The sequence below is a fragment of the Cyprinodon tularosa genome, unplaced genomic scaffold, assembly GCF_016077235.1.
Source record: "Cyprinodon tularosa strain WSP-4 unplaced genomic scaffold, ASM1607723v1 ctg212, whole genome shotgun sequence".
NCBI classification, from domain to species: Eukaryota; Metazoa; Chordata; class Actinopteri; order Cyprinodontiformes; family Cyprinodontidae; genus Cyprinodon; species Cyprinodon tularosa.
Window position 1 is genome coordinate 830,898 of NW_024038786.1, and position 14,958 is coordinate 845,855.

Sequence of the window (14,958 nt, forward strand, 5' to 3'; positions counted from 1 at the left end):
TATATTCTTAATTAGACTTATTTCTTATTAACTCAACTGTTTCAGTTAATAAGCTTAAATGGTTTAGGGGAAATAAGTGTCATTGAAATAATTTGTTTTCAACTCACCAAATTTACAGTGTATGTGCAAGTTTCGTACATTAAGTTTGCACATCTTAGCTAACATAATTTTGAGTAACCCCATTTACACCATCCTCTGAAAACCAATCCGTGCCGAGTTCGGACCAAGCTTGGATCAGTTAACCGTGCCGAGCTCAGTTCCTTACGACCATTTGCACACCATGCTAGCACAGTTCCTCGCCTCCTAACGACGATCTACAATACAACTGATCTCTAAAGGGAAACAAGCAACTCAACATGGCGGCACCTGTAACATTCAGGACGTTTGGTTATAATTGTGATATTTAGTTGTTTGCGGAGAGTCAGGCAAAGAAGGCAGCCTTTGGTGAATTTCCTTGACAGAGTCAGCTTTTGGGAAGTGGATACGACAACCAATAGCCTAACCAGGGCTTACAGATGCAGGAAACAATGACAGACATTGAAGGTTATCACACTGCTAAACAGTAATGGGACTAACGGCGTTGAAAGTAATGGCGTTACTAACGCCGTTACCTTGTTTTAGTAACAAATCTAACTAATTACTTTGACTGTAACTATAACGCAGTTACCATTGCAGACACCCCGTTACTGCGCGTTACTCAGGTCGCACAATTAACCTTTTTTCGTGATAGGACTCGTGCGCGCCTTGTCATGAGAGAGGGGAGGATGAGAATGGCTGATGTATAGTGAGATTCCGTCGGTCAGCTGGGTAGGTGAGTGTTTCTGCTGGCGGGTGTTAATGTACAGCACACACAGAGAGATGGAGAGTGAGGAGGATCCAGCAGCAAAACATCGTTTTCCAGATGGAAATACTGGTGTTATGTCGAGCTGCGTTTCTCCTTCACATACGGTTTCCCCTGCATCTCCGCACAGCGCAGGCGGCACGATTCACCGCGCAAGCGACAGGAAACGCGCATGCTCGATAAAAGCGCGCAACAGTCGCCCTGTGCTCGCGCCACAGGAGAACTATGGAGAGCGTGAACGATCAAATGATAGCCTATAAGGAGAAAGGGAGAAATCTGGATGGATGGATGGATGGATGGATGGATGGATGGATGGATGGATGGATGGATGGATGGATGGATGGATGGATGGATGGATGGATGGATGGATGGATGGATGGATGGATACTCTGCCTTTTCAACCTACTGTATTTTTTATTTTAAACATTATTTGATGTCCTTTGTGGCAGGGATGGAGATCCATATTTTATGTCACACACAGAGTATACATCTAGATAGATAGATGGATAGATAGATGTTGCAGTATCTATAACAACCCAAACACACAGGATTTCAGAATTAGACATCCCCAGTTATTAATTTCATACACTCACCAGATCTGAATGCCCTGTTAAAAAAATTCACATCGCGTTCCCCCCTGATGTCATTTACGTTGAGTTGCAATGAATGCAAAACTCTCTGCAGGTTCCTGTCTTGGTCGTCGGCTCTATTCAGCTGGCTTTTGAAACACACGGTGAGAAGGTGGGGGCTGGGTGGTGAGGGTTACGGGGGCGAGAAATGCAAAAGTAACGCAATAGTTACTTTTACTAGTAACTAGTTACTTTTATTGTGGAGTAACTCAGTTAGTAACTCAGTTACTTTTTGAGAGAAGTAACTGGTAACTATAACTAATTACTTTTTCAAAGTAACGTGCCCAACACTGCTGCTAAACAGAATCATCACTGGAAATCACGTGACAAGGTAGGGAAGCTAGTATTTTTATGAATGTCTAAAATTTTATGATTACAGAGGCTGACCGTAAGGAGATGACGCCGTCTGCTCATGCTCTTTTTGTTATCTGAGAACCGTGCCAGAACTGAGCCGCGCCGAGCCCTACTGATGAACTAGTACCAGTTTAGCATGGTTTGGTTGTATCTTACACAGCCTTGTTCAGTTTTGCTTGCCATTTACACTCAACAGTTATCGGGGTTACCATGCTTGGACCGATCTCAGCACGGTTTCAAAAGGGTAGTGTAAATGAGGCTTTAATAGCAAGCTTATTCTAAGTAACCAGCCTGTAGAGATCATCCTTTTCGGAATGTATCTTGTTTGGATCAAACATGTTCCTCCTAACCCTAACCATGTATATAGAAAACAAGAATACATTACAATAACAACATTAGTCAGCAGAAATGTGCAAAAAGTTGTTTACTCAATGTTGAATACAGCCAATGGGGTTACTCTGATCTGCACTGTCTGCACCTCTTTCAAGCTTTTAATGTTGACTCAACTTAAAAATTTAAAGGTGTCAAGCATTTTCTATCAGTTCACAGCACTTTTTTAATATGAATGTAAACCACTTAATAATGAAGTTCTGCACACTTTTTTTTATTAAGCTGAATGTTAGGTTCTACAGCGAGAGGGTCCTAACCTTGTCATGTCATTAACCCCATTTGTCATGATCATGGCTCTGAGGGCTGGTCTAATTGCTCATTTCATTCACCTGCCTAACATTGCTCAGTTTCCAATTACTGCTTATCTAATCCTCCTGCTCCTGCTTCCATATATACAGCTCAGTCCCAGCCATAAGGACCAGATCACTGAGTTTGAGATGGTTGCTGATACCATATTTCATGTGCTCGTTCTCAGGGGGCAAGTGGGGAAAGAGGTTTTTAACATTTCTGTAGTGTTCTTGATTTCCTGGTCTGCCCCTTATCCACTGAGGGTGCCCTGTTCCTGTCTTAGCTTAGAGGAGAGTTAGTTTTTAGCATACCGTAGTGTTCCTGATATCCTGACCTGCTCTGCCTCTCAACCACTGGGCGTGTCCTGTCCCCATCTGAATGTTCTGCCTGAACTCTCTATGGACTCATGGAACCCTGAACCAGCCTGTTTATTCTGATCAGTATCCATGACCGAGCTTCAGACTCCTGGACCTCTGAGCCTTCCTGTTCTAATCTGTTTCCTTGACCTGGCTTGGACTTCTGCTTGCCGTCCGGTGCCCTCCAGTGCTGCAGCATCTGGGTGGTGTGTGCTGCATCTAGTTGGAAGCCCTCTGGCTGGATCCTACTGCGTTTTAAGGAGTTGGACTGAACTGATAACCAGGTAAGTGACTCACAGGGATTATCATCCTCCGTCAGAATATCATGGTCCCTTACCTGTGTTGTTCTCCAACCATAGTTTCCAGTGATAGGCAGTGCCCAGCCGCAGCCGCTACAAATTCGCAGATCTACCCGATCTTCTAAACGCCTTTGAATTATCACACTGTCTGTCTTGCCTTGAATTCTGGGTCCTACGTTCTGAGCTTTATGACACCATTAGCTAGAAAATCTGCATTTATAATTATGAAGAACCAAAATTTTTGTTTTTATAAAATTGTTAAAAGTACAATTATTTAAAAAAAAAAAGTACATTTTGTAATTTGTAATCACAAATAATATATTCAAACACATTTCTGAAGAGGTGGCCCATTTGTAAATATAGTTCACCTGTTTCTAATTTTCAGTGGACAGGAGAAGTCAGAATAAGCTACATGACCACAAAAAACCACAACACAGTACCCACACTGAGAGTTGAAATAAACCGAAAATCGTCATGAAATGGAAACCAGTAAGATGTGGTGTGATGTAGATATACATCACAGACATGTTTCTTTCATGTTTTAAGTTTCACACATTAATTGATGCAAATGTACTGTACATCTAGCCAACTCATTTAACAGCTGTCGTATTGAGAGAACCCCTGTAAAATAATTTTTGCACGTTATCTTTGGTAGTAAGGCGCTAAAAGCTGCCATCCAGGATTCACCCTCAGCGAGACATGAGACCACAAATTTAGAGCCACCACCAAAGATTACTCTATGATATTCAAACAGAATATCTTTTTGATCTGGGCCCCCATCTCTTGTCTATGAGGGCCTATAATTGCATATTGTATACCGGGTCTAAGTTACTCTCAGGAAAATATGTTTTATTTCAACATTTGATGTGGCTTTTGTTTTTGTGTTGTGGGTTTTGGATTTTTTGACTGCTCTGAGACACCATAGTAATTCAATCTCATAAATCAAGCTGTCCTGTGGAGGCTTCAGAGATCATTGGCGAATTAACACTCTCGCAAAGGCCAATGAACACAGCAGGGAGCTCAGGATTAACATTTTGGAGAAGTTTAAAAACACATTAAGGTCATCAGAGAAAACCCAACAGAGCACTCTTTAAATCCACAATCAAAGTTATCTCTCATAAAAACATAAAATTTTGGGCTTCTTGAATAAAGCTGGAACAAGAAAAAAAAGAAAACAGATTTTTCCAGATATACAGTAGTTAATGTTACTGTTACCTGTAAGCCTGACTGTATCAAGTGACAATCTGGTCTCAACCAGGAGTGGTGTTTTCTTAGAATATGAATAGACCCAATTGTTCACAACATCAAATCGAACAAGCTAAAAATCTTGAGATAAGATGTTGGGCACCCACAAATATGAGCAAATGCTTAGTTGTATGACTATTGCAAGACCATTCTACTGTGGGGCCACCAAGTAGGATTCTAAATTGTTACATTAGATCTTTATTCCTGAAGAGATCAGTTATCATACAATGTCTTTGATGCATTTAGAGAAAACCAGATTTCATGGCACAGATCAAGTAAACAGAACAATCATAGGGGCTTTGGTAGACCCTGTGGCTATAGGTTGTTGTTTTTCTAATATTATTGCTTTCATCACAGAGGAGGAATAAAATGGTCCCTAAAACAAAGATATAGTACCTATTTCTTTTACAGCGCCACCAAATCTAATAAGTAACACCTAAGTTGAAAGTTCAGTGGTGCTTTTGTGAAAGCACTACTGGCTTACTGAAGGTTGCATTTTAGTATATGATGAGAAAATAATTTTTATTTGTTTTATTTTTTTTAGGGATTCATGATTGTTTGTGCTTATCAGTTACAGCTATGGAATATTTCAACTTAAGTGTTACTTTAATACTAAATGAAAATTGTGTATTGTTGTGCCCAGGTTGCTGATAATGCATTTGTAAATATAGTACGCATTATCTAGCAGCACTTTTTGTATTTGATCAGATAAAATCTTAAAACTGCACATGATAAAATAGTCTGTATATGAAATACCAAAAATACGGCCGTGAACAAACATGAAAAATGGAAACAAGGTAATATAATTAAGGCTAAACATCTGTGTCTATTACCTTTTTATAGCTAAGTCAGTAAGAAGAGCATGCAACCAACGTAACATTGCCACGGTTTTACAGTAAACAACAAAAGCAAGTAACTCAAAACAAACATATGTGCCTTTCTTCACTACAGAATAGAACCAATGTAATGTTGGTTTCCAGTGGTGTAAATCGTATGGCTTTGTGCAATTGTCCACTGTCTGTAATTTCATCAATGAAATGTTTTTTTTGGTTTGTTTTTTGGTTTTTTGTTTTGTTCTGTGAAATCAACAAATTGTCATGCCAGAAACTGAAAATAGGTTCTACATGCGCTGCTTCTTACATGCCAAATTGTGCTAATTGTACATCGTACTAAAAAAGAAGAAATTATAAGAAAGAGAAAGAAAAATAAAGAAATCTGAGTTCTCTCATTTGAGCAAAAACACTTACATCCAGGGATAAATGTGCTCATTTGCATCCCCCCTTTTGTATATAAGGTATTTGTGCACAAATTTTACAGCTCCTTTAATATAAGAATATTGTCTGTTAATAAATACAGAATAGTACAAGGATTTCAGGTTAAAAAAAAAAAAAGGATAGCAGGAGCTAAAATTTGTCACATGCTTTATGTAAAGCGATCTGAGTTCATTTTTCTAAGTTTAGGCGGCAAGTGTCCGTCCATCCTTCCCCCTCCCCCAGCCAGTCGCTGCAGCTTTGGGGGCAAGTCTGCCACAGACTTACTGATGGGCTCTGTGCTGATCTTGGAGGCCTTCCCCGCCTGTTTATCATCAGAGACACCAGGCACTGAACTGATTCGCTGAAGCTTCATGGGCAGGTCTCCGAAGCTGTAAGTCATCTCTGAGGTGGTGGAGCTCATCCTCAGCAGCTTTTTGGGTAGACCATCCCGGCCTGTTATCTTCTGCAACTTGGTAGGCAGCTTGGTGGTGCTGTCATTGTCCTCCAGAGTCTCCAGGCAGTCCAGGGAGCTGTTTTTCTCCCCGCTGTTGCACAACGATGGTGCCATGAGGGGCGAGGACAGGAGAAGGGCTTCCTCCTGCTCCTTCACACTATAAGAAGGAGTGGGAACCTCGAACGTGGCATGAAACTGAGAATAGTCCACCTTGAAGAAGCCTTCCTCCAAGGAGATGACAGGGAAGAAGCGGTGTCCCCAGAGAACCTCATCCTCTGTGTATGATGTCCTTGCCTGGCAGGTCATCCCTGTCAGAGAAACACATGAAACTTTAAGCTTCTATAATCCTACATATTAACTTCTATTTTTAAACAAACACAGCAGAGCTGGAACACTTCATGGCTCCAATGTTAAACAATGTGGCACTGATTGAATTATGTGCTTGGCACTGGTTCATAAAATCAATAATATTTCTGGGACTTCTGCTATTTTTAGATTACAAAACAAACAATACTGTAAACACCAGCCCCAATGAAACATTAACTACATTACAAAGCCAGCTGCTGAATATAAAGCCAAATTGATTTTTATTTTTTTTGCATGTGATGTTTGCAAGCACTTTACAGGCTAAAAAAAAAATGAATTCATTTGCTGAATGTGCTTTACGTGAGATAGTCAATATTTAATCACAAAAGCCTTAGCTCATTGAAAAAAAGCAGCGCAGAAAAAAGCTGCCTGCTTATTTGTCGTACAGGAAAAACACAGAATAAAGTTTATTGCACCCATTATGGTTCAGATTTGTTGTCTATACTCCTTGCTTTTCATAGAACATACATTGATGTTATATACAGTAAGGTACCAAAGCAAAGTAAAGCATAATTGTGAAGGGGAATAAAGATATATTGTACGTTTTGTTGAAAACTGACTCTGTACATAAACCTAAATACATAACCCCATTGTGAAACATGGTGTTGGCAAAATAAGGCTGTGGGGATGCTTTGACAAATAGGGGAAGCAAAATACAGAATCCTGGAGGAACACTTGTTTTTGAGTTGGCGAAGACCGGAGACTAAAGCCAAGCTTTAACAGAAAAGGAAACAGCCTGTTGGGGTCTGGGAGTTTCCTGCTTCATTTAAGCAGTTTTCAGCTTCTCCTCCAGAGGTCCTCCTCAAGCGCTTTCCCCCTGAGTGGCAGGTTGATTGTTTCACCTGTTCCCCATTGAGCAGTGGACTACTTAAGAACCTGCTCCCAGCTCTCCAGTACCAGAATGTTAAACTTTGGGGACTAATGTTCCTGAGGTTCAAGCTCCTCAGAAACCTTCAGCTGTTCAGACATCTAGAAACCCCAAGGTAAAGCCATTGGTGCTTTTTCCAGCGGGCAGCCCAAAACACCTTTAAAGTCACTGCTCCAGTCAACCTAATCCACTCTCCTCTCCGCTCACCTAGATTCCTTCGCTTCCACAACAACTGTGTCATTACCAAGACTCACAGAATTTCCTGGACCCAACTTACCCACAGCAAGAACCATGGATAGAGGTTGCAAGTTTGCTGGCAAATTTTGGACCTCCATTTTTATTATTCCTCCTCAAAAAGACGTAATATTCCTTTTTGTCTTCCTGATGAGTCAACTCATCATCGATTATCCTGATCTGCTTTTGGTCCAGGCAAATGGAGCCTGACAATTCCTAATTCACCAAAGCTGTGAAAATGTCATACCTGCTGTTGGATGGCCTGCCAATTTATATATTATTAATATGATTATTAAGCTGCTAGAGATCATTGATATGGTGATTCATGATTTATGCTGACCCTTTTTGGTTGTTTTCTTCTTTCTTCTTAGTAGTTTGTGTTCTTTGTAGTTGCAGTTAGGTAATGTTAAAAAGAATTACCTGTAACAGGGGAGTTATTGTGTTTAGTAAATAACGCATAGAGCGAGAGATATGTATACGTTTTAAATCTGCTTTCTCTAAAAGTTAGTTCTTCAAGGGGAGGATGTTTGTTTTCCAGGTGGATCATCTAAATAAGTGGTCCTCCTAATTGACAGTCATTCTGGTGATATGTTTATGTAAGCCCGTCCTACATGCTCGCTTGTAGCTATATTTTTCTGCGCATGCACACTTTCAGGTGTATATGTGCGGTGAGCTAAGGTTTCAGCCAGTCATTGTAGCTCACCTTTCTCATCGCGATTATTTGCATTCCATTATTTGATATGATAATTGGCTTTAGACATATTTTTTTAACACTTTTGCTTGTTGTAAATACATTTTTACTTACTGGTGGTGAGTGTGACATAGTGAAAAAAAATGCAAATTGTCTTTTGGAAAGTAAGCTTTTATGAGCGATACAAACAGCAACTTATAAAGAGAGTGTGCATAAGGAGAAATGGGTTTGTGCACGCTCTTGCACACATATAATAGGTACTCCCTCTCAGGAGGGTTACAAGAGGGTTGTGTATGTGCATTTTTTTTTTAAGTGGAGAGAGGGGTTCTATTAAAAAATCCTCCCCTATGCCTTTAATGATTTTTAACTGATATTCTAAATTACCATTACTTGGGTTGAAATAATACACTCCTAATAATTGTGAATGGTATTTGTAATAAAAAACCATAAAAAAATAAGAGAATTGCTTAACACATGAAATGATAGCAAGAATGCAAAATTTGGGAGGAGTAGGAACCTTGGCCTTTAGCGCCATATCTACAGAGATAGATGATCTCAACCATTCTCACTATAGGCTTGATCAAAAAGGTAGGTGTTAAGCCTAGTCTTAAAAGAAGATAGGTGTCTGCATTTCAGACCAAAACTAAGACTTGGCTTCTCAGGAGAGAAGATTTATTACTAAAAGATTTTTCTCCCATTCTATTTTTAAAAACTCCAGGAGGTTTAATTCAGGGATTGAGGTTCTCTGTTAAGAACATTCGGAAAAAACAGATTTCTGATGCATGGTGGAGCTTAATTATAGGCGCTTTACATGTAAGGAGGATTTTTAATTCTATTCTAGACTTAACAGGGAGCCAATGAAGGGAAATAACAATAGGAAAAATATAAGCTGCCTTTTTCATTTTTAGCAGATCTCTTGCTACAGCATAAGGATTACAATGGTCCAGGCTTAAAAAATCCTTAAATCATGAATAACTTTTACAGGCATCTAGTAGTTCTCAAACTTAGATGAGACTCTTACTGAATCCACAAGGAATACTGTGCAGGCTTCTCTATTATTGTACTAAAACAAAACAAAAAAGGATAAGACTACTTTTATATTGTCTGCCAAAACAAACCATAAATTACAAAACATATATTTTCTAACTAGTAAATATCACAAACAAGCAACTTCCATTGTTTTTGTTCACCAGCTGAATTGAGTGAATCATAACCTTAGAAAATACATCAAATATATACTGCCCTGTCAACCACTGATGTGAACGAAGTGAGCAGAGTCCTGAATTATGAATAGGGATGCTACAAGCTGTACTTTGTGACGATAATAAAAAACTCTGAGTGCCTCTTTTTCCAATGTTATGCCAACTAAAATAAAACATCAAGAATTTATCATGATCTCAAAAGTTATAAAGTAATGATAGATGGTTCCAAAAACCAGCAATGTTCTGCTACAATGAATAATTGTATATCAAAGAAGTTTGATATACAATTATTTATTGTTCGATAAATTAAGAACCAAAGAGCCATATGCAGCAACCAGAAACCTGAAGCAAAACGTCAACAACTTACATTTTATACTTCTACAGTTATACTTTCTATTTATTTACCTTGTACTACATTAACATTTACATATAATAAATAAACACATCTATATCTATATATTAAATATTCAGACAGTTTTTATGTACATATTAATTTATTGTCCAGAGCCAAGGATCAACATTTTACCTAACAGATTTCAGCTTGTGGTTTTTGTGCAATGACAATAAAGAAAGTCTTAGTCTCCAGGTCTAACTTAATTAATAAATCTATTACAAAAAGTAAAAATCGGTTGTAGATTATGTCCAATAGCATATCATATATTATTTATCAATAATTTATTGTGTATTGTCTTTAGTAGAAGTGAGTGTTGGCATGGATAGAGCGTGTCACAATACTTGGGTCACAGTACAGTATTATCCCAATATTGCAATATCCCTATATATTTCAATATTTTACCCAGCTATCGAATAATTGGAGTGAATAGGTAAAAAAAAAAACAAATGCTGTTTATGTTCATCAAAATGTTGTTTGGGGTTTGAGTCAGTCCGGGTTTTCCGCCGTGACGGCCTCAACTACAGAAATGGTGAGCATGTCACAATACTTTGGTCACAATATGATATTATCACAATATTGCAATATCCCTATATACTGCAATATTTTACCAAGCTATTAATTAATTGGAATGAATAGATAAAAAACCAAAATCAAATGCTGTTTAACTTAATCAAAATCCATGTTGTTTGGGGTTTGAGTAAGGCCTTCTACCGTGACTGCCTGAACTACAGAAATGGTGCTGTGGCGCACAGCAAAAGGGCCCAACGGTGTTATCTACCAGGGTGTCGTGCAAAGGTAGCTCATTTTCCCTCATTCTTTTAGATAACATTTTTTTTTTTTTTTAGATCGATATTAGTAACGGAATGATCTGAATTATATTGGGCTGCCGAAAATCACCATATATCTCCAAATCGATTTTTTTCCCCACACCCTAGTCTTTCCTAGTCTTCAGCACAAGGGCCAGTTATGCCTCCTGTTATGGCCTGTGTCTAGAAACACCCAAGACTGTAAACAAATAGAATATACACTGAACACTTAAAAAGAAATTAGCGTGTCTCATCTGTCCAGTCAATCCACAAAGGATTTGACATCAATTTTGTGTCATTATGTCACAAGACATGAAAGCTTTATTTTCTCCTTTCTCAAGAAGATTCAATTAGGAAATCTGTTGGCAGTCCCTGTTTGCAGCAGCTGCCCATCGTAGTTGCAGGGGATAATAAAATACTACTTAAAATTGCCATGGCCCTCTACAGGACTCTTGATTTACTGTATAATGCTTTCTGATGTTGAGTGGAACTGAACTGGGATCATGATCTTTGTGATATTAACCAATACCAGTTAACTTAAATTAACCACTTTCTGCTTCCACCACTATTCATGTACATTATCTCACATTAATACATTTATATTGTTATTTATATTTAGTGATTGCTTCATATTTAAATTATTAAGTAACTAAGTATTAGGTAAGTATGGGGACAAAACTCGATTAATTAAATCTTACTTGAATTCATGAAAAGTAAATGAAATCAAAGAGATAGTCCAAAAGTATTGTAGCGGCTGGACGAAGAGGTGCATTATGGGGCACTGTTTTGGTTTGTTTGTTTGTTTATTTCCTTGTTATTCTGCTTGAATGTTGCTCATGTTGTTTATTGTTCGTATTTGCCTCAGTTCATGCTGTTTTGGGGGCGTGTGTTGAGGGCATGGGAGTTTCACCCTGAGTGATAAGGCTGTTGTGTTTACTGAAGTGTTGTGCTGCATCCCTAACGGAGTTGTTGAAGAATAAATAAACATTGTTGATAAACAGTTAACTAAGCCTGATTATTTGTAACACTCACCAGCGCTACAGTATGTAAAAGATAAAAAACACATTTATGTTAGAAAAAAATTTATATATAGTAGAAATAAAATATGTATATATGGATGTAAGAGATACAATATACAAATGTGAGAAGTTAAATAAAAGAATGTATGAATATGGGCTGTATAACTCCCAATACGTTTGAATAGAAGTGTGGCAGATCAAGGTTTGCCCATTATGCAAAGATAACAGACATTACATTGTATATTATGTATATTGTTGTACTAAGTTAAATTTAATTGTGTATACACTCTGTGTATACAAAATGACAATAAAAGTTGTATAAGTCTATATCATCAAAGAATTAAAAAAAGATGAAGGATTAAGATGGTGAATGCTGCCTGCAAGATTTCAATTATCACAGGACATGTCAAATGAAAAAGTCTTAAACATCCAGTCATGCTAAGTGTCTATAATTTGCTGATGCACAAAGGCCAACCAGGTCAAATAAAAATCTTGAATAAGTCTTAGCTGTGTCCATTTAACAGAACAAATTAAAACAAAAACAAACTGTTCTGCAGCTGCTTGCAGTTTTGTCTGAGTGTTTATGTATGCTCTAAATCACACCATGATGAATTTGGAATAAACACCACCCCTGTGAAGAAACATTTATTCCATTAAACCCCTGCTTCAAACCTCCCTTCACATCTACAAAAAGGAAATTAATACAGTTAGCAAAACCCTGTCTTTAAAATTTGTCAACACAAAGATCTTTTCACACAAACTTATCAGAAGCTTGTTAGTCATTACTCATCGTTGATATTCACTAGCTTCTTTTGTAGATGTCTGCACACTTCATCACAAACCAGCTTTAAGCAAGCAAATCCCTGTTATTCACATATAAGAATATTCAACCGTAAAAACTAGTTCTATGTTTTAGAGAATGTCAGCAAATTATTATGTATTATCATCAGTAGTAATAAGATATAGATCATCAGACATTCCTATTGCATTTGCAAAAATAACTTCTTTGTATGGCTAAACTTCTAATATCATCACAGTATCCCAGGTGTTTTTATATGTATTTGAGATTTGGACACTTTTCTATTAATTCAAAATATTCAGTGAATATCAGATTTTTTTGCACACCAGAATAGTATTCTTATTTTTCTGTTCCATCTATTAATCAACCAGTTTTGAATTTCCACATAAGGTTGGCAGGTTATGCGGTTGTTCTTATTCGATTGTGAATTATATTAATGCCACTCCAGAGTGCCTTCCCAAAAAATTGTGCACAACACTTGAGGCTACTGCACAAAAAAGGGGAGAAGGGGGTGCCCTCTCAGACAATAAGGTATAATAAGATAATAAGAGCTGAACAGGCGGCCGGCTTTAATCATCTGAGAGGAACACAAAATAGACAGAGAAGGGGAAAAAAAAAGAGAGGAAACATGTGAAATGTTTCAACTTAGGTGATCGGCACAGTCTCTCACTAAACCCAACAACAGTATAATGTTTATCACACGAGTTAAATCATACAGTAAAACATTCAAGTTCAAGCAAAAGATCTTTTTAAGTAAACATCAGCATACAAGCGCTTGTCACATCCTTTTCTCATTTCAAATTAATGTATATCGTGTCACACAGGGGCTGCTCAGTGGCGCAGTGGGTAGTACTGGGGTCTTTCTGCATGGAGTTTGCATGTTCTCCCTGAGCTTGCGTGGCTTCTCTCTGGGTACTCCGGCTTCCTCCCGCAAAACAAAAACATAAACATAACTGTTAGGTTAATTGGCTTCTCTAAATTCTCCTTAGGTGTGAGTCTGTGCGTGAATGGTTGTTTGTCTCTGTGTTGCCCTGTGATGGACTGGCGACCTGTCCAGGGTGTACAGTACCCTGCCTCTCGCCCATTGACAGCTGGAGATAGTCACCAGCATCCCTCGCGACCCCACTTGGAAGTAAGAAAATGTTAGAAAATGGATGGATGGATGTGTCACACAGCGAAATATGGTCAAAATCTCCCCCAAAAAAATAACTTCCAGACCACATTTTATGCGACTGTGAAGGGTACATAAATTGACAACAGAGACATTGGTGAACAATTTGAAGTTTCCACAGATATATTTCAGTCACAATCAGTGAGACAAAGCAGAGTTCCATAACGTTCGCTGTCACCAGATAGCAGAGCACATTTATGGTGCATCTCTGTACGTATGTGTTGGAGCAGCTAGCAGAGCTAGACAGCTGACCACCATTAGAGCCGTAAGGCAAGTTGGGAGCTTTTTGTTGCAGTTTGGCATGATTATCTAGGCATAACACACAGGTAGGCAAAAAAACAACCCACCTATATTTACGACAGTTTATTGTCTTACAGGTAGACCCTCCCCAAAGAAGAGTTTCGAACATAATCTTGCACTTACTCAGTGAAATCAGAAACACAAGTAAAAATAGTTCATGAGACAGAAATATGGTGTGCTTTCAGAATATTGATTTTGTGTTTCATAACATGCAGGCTGTTTCTCTTTCATTTGATTTCTACGTAGTACCCTTATTTAAAACCAAGTATAAAAATAGACATAAATTCTCCAGTGCACAGTGTAAAGGTAATATGTAGGGTACAGTATGTACAAAGGAAAAAGTAATTAGTACCGTGGTGACAAGTAAGTTCTATTTTATTTTGCCTGGTCAAATTTTACCAATTGACAGTAGTTCTAAAGACAGTGCAGCTTTTTAGCCATTTTATCTGTTATCAGAAGTATGTGCTTTACACCACATTCAGTCATTCTTCCATTCATCCATCTACACCAACTGTCATTTTAACACATATTCATATGTTCCACTATAAATGATTTTGATCAATTTGAAATAGTAAAGAAAAAGGAGTTGGCAATTTGGACCCTCGTTGGGCTTCGAAATGAATGCAACTATCGTGTGCATTTCAATAAAATATCAGACAAAAACAGATTTTTGAATTTAATAAAAAGAAAATTAGGCCATAAGCGGTATTTCACTTCATTCGTGCATATTTGATAAATCCTCATGAGTTTTGGTGTCTGAATAGCAGCCCCTCCCTTACCTCTGAAAACAGGCGAGCACTGTAAATAAACCCACTTTCCCAAGGGATGATGTGAGGCAGACTGTGATGATTTCCGGCTCTAAGTTGACAAAGTAGCTACTTTAGCAGCGAACTACCGTTTGAGCTGATGTGTAAGTTAGAAAATCTCTTATTTGGAAGTGAGATGTCTCAGACTTTGTTCTGCCTTCAGAGGTGATGAGATAAGACAACGTAGGCATCC

General features: G+C 38.2%; 1 protein-coding gene across 1 annotated transcript in view; it reads right to left on the reverse strand.

Moving 5' to 3' along the window:
• Positions 1–4,577: 4,577 nt before the first annotated feature.
• The window catches only part of kcnj3a (potassium inwardly rectifying channel subfamily J member 3a), a 61,081-nt gene continuing 50,700 nt past the window's right edge, over positions 4,578–14,958 (reverse strand). Inside the window, exon 3 of the mRNA XM_038285569.1 lies at positions 4,578–6,417. Coding sequence (XP_038141497.1) covers positions 5,825–6,417 — 593 coding nt within the window. The 3' untranslated portion in view covers positions 4,578–5,824. The remainder of the gene's footprint in view (positions 6,418–14,958) is intronic.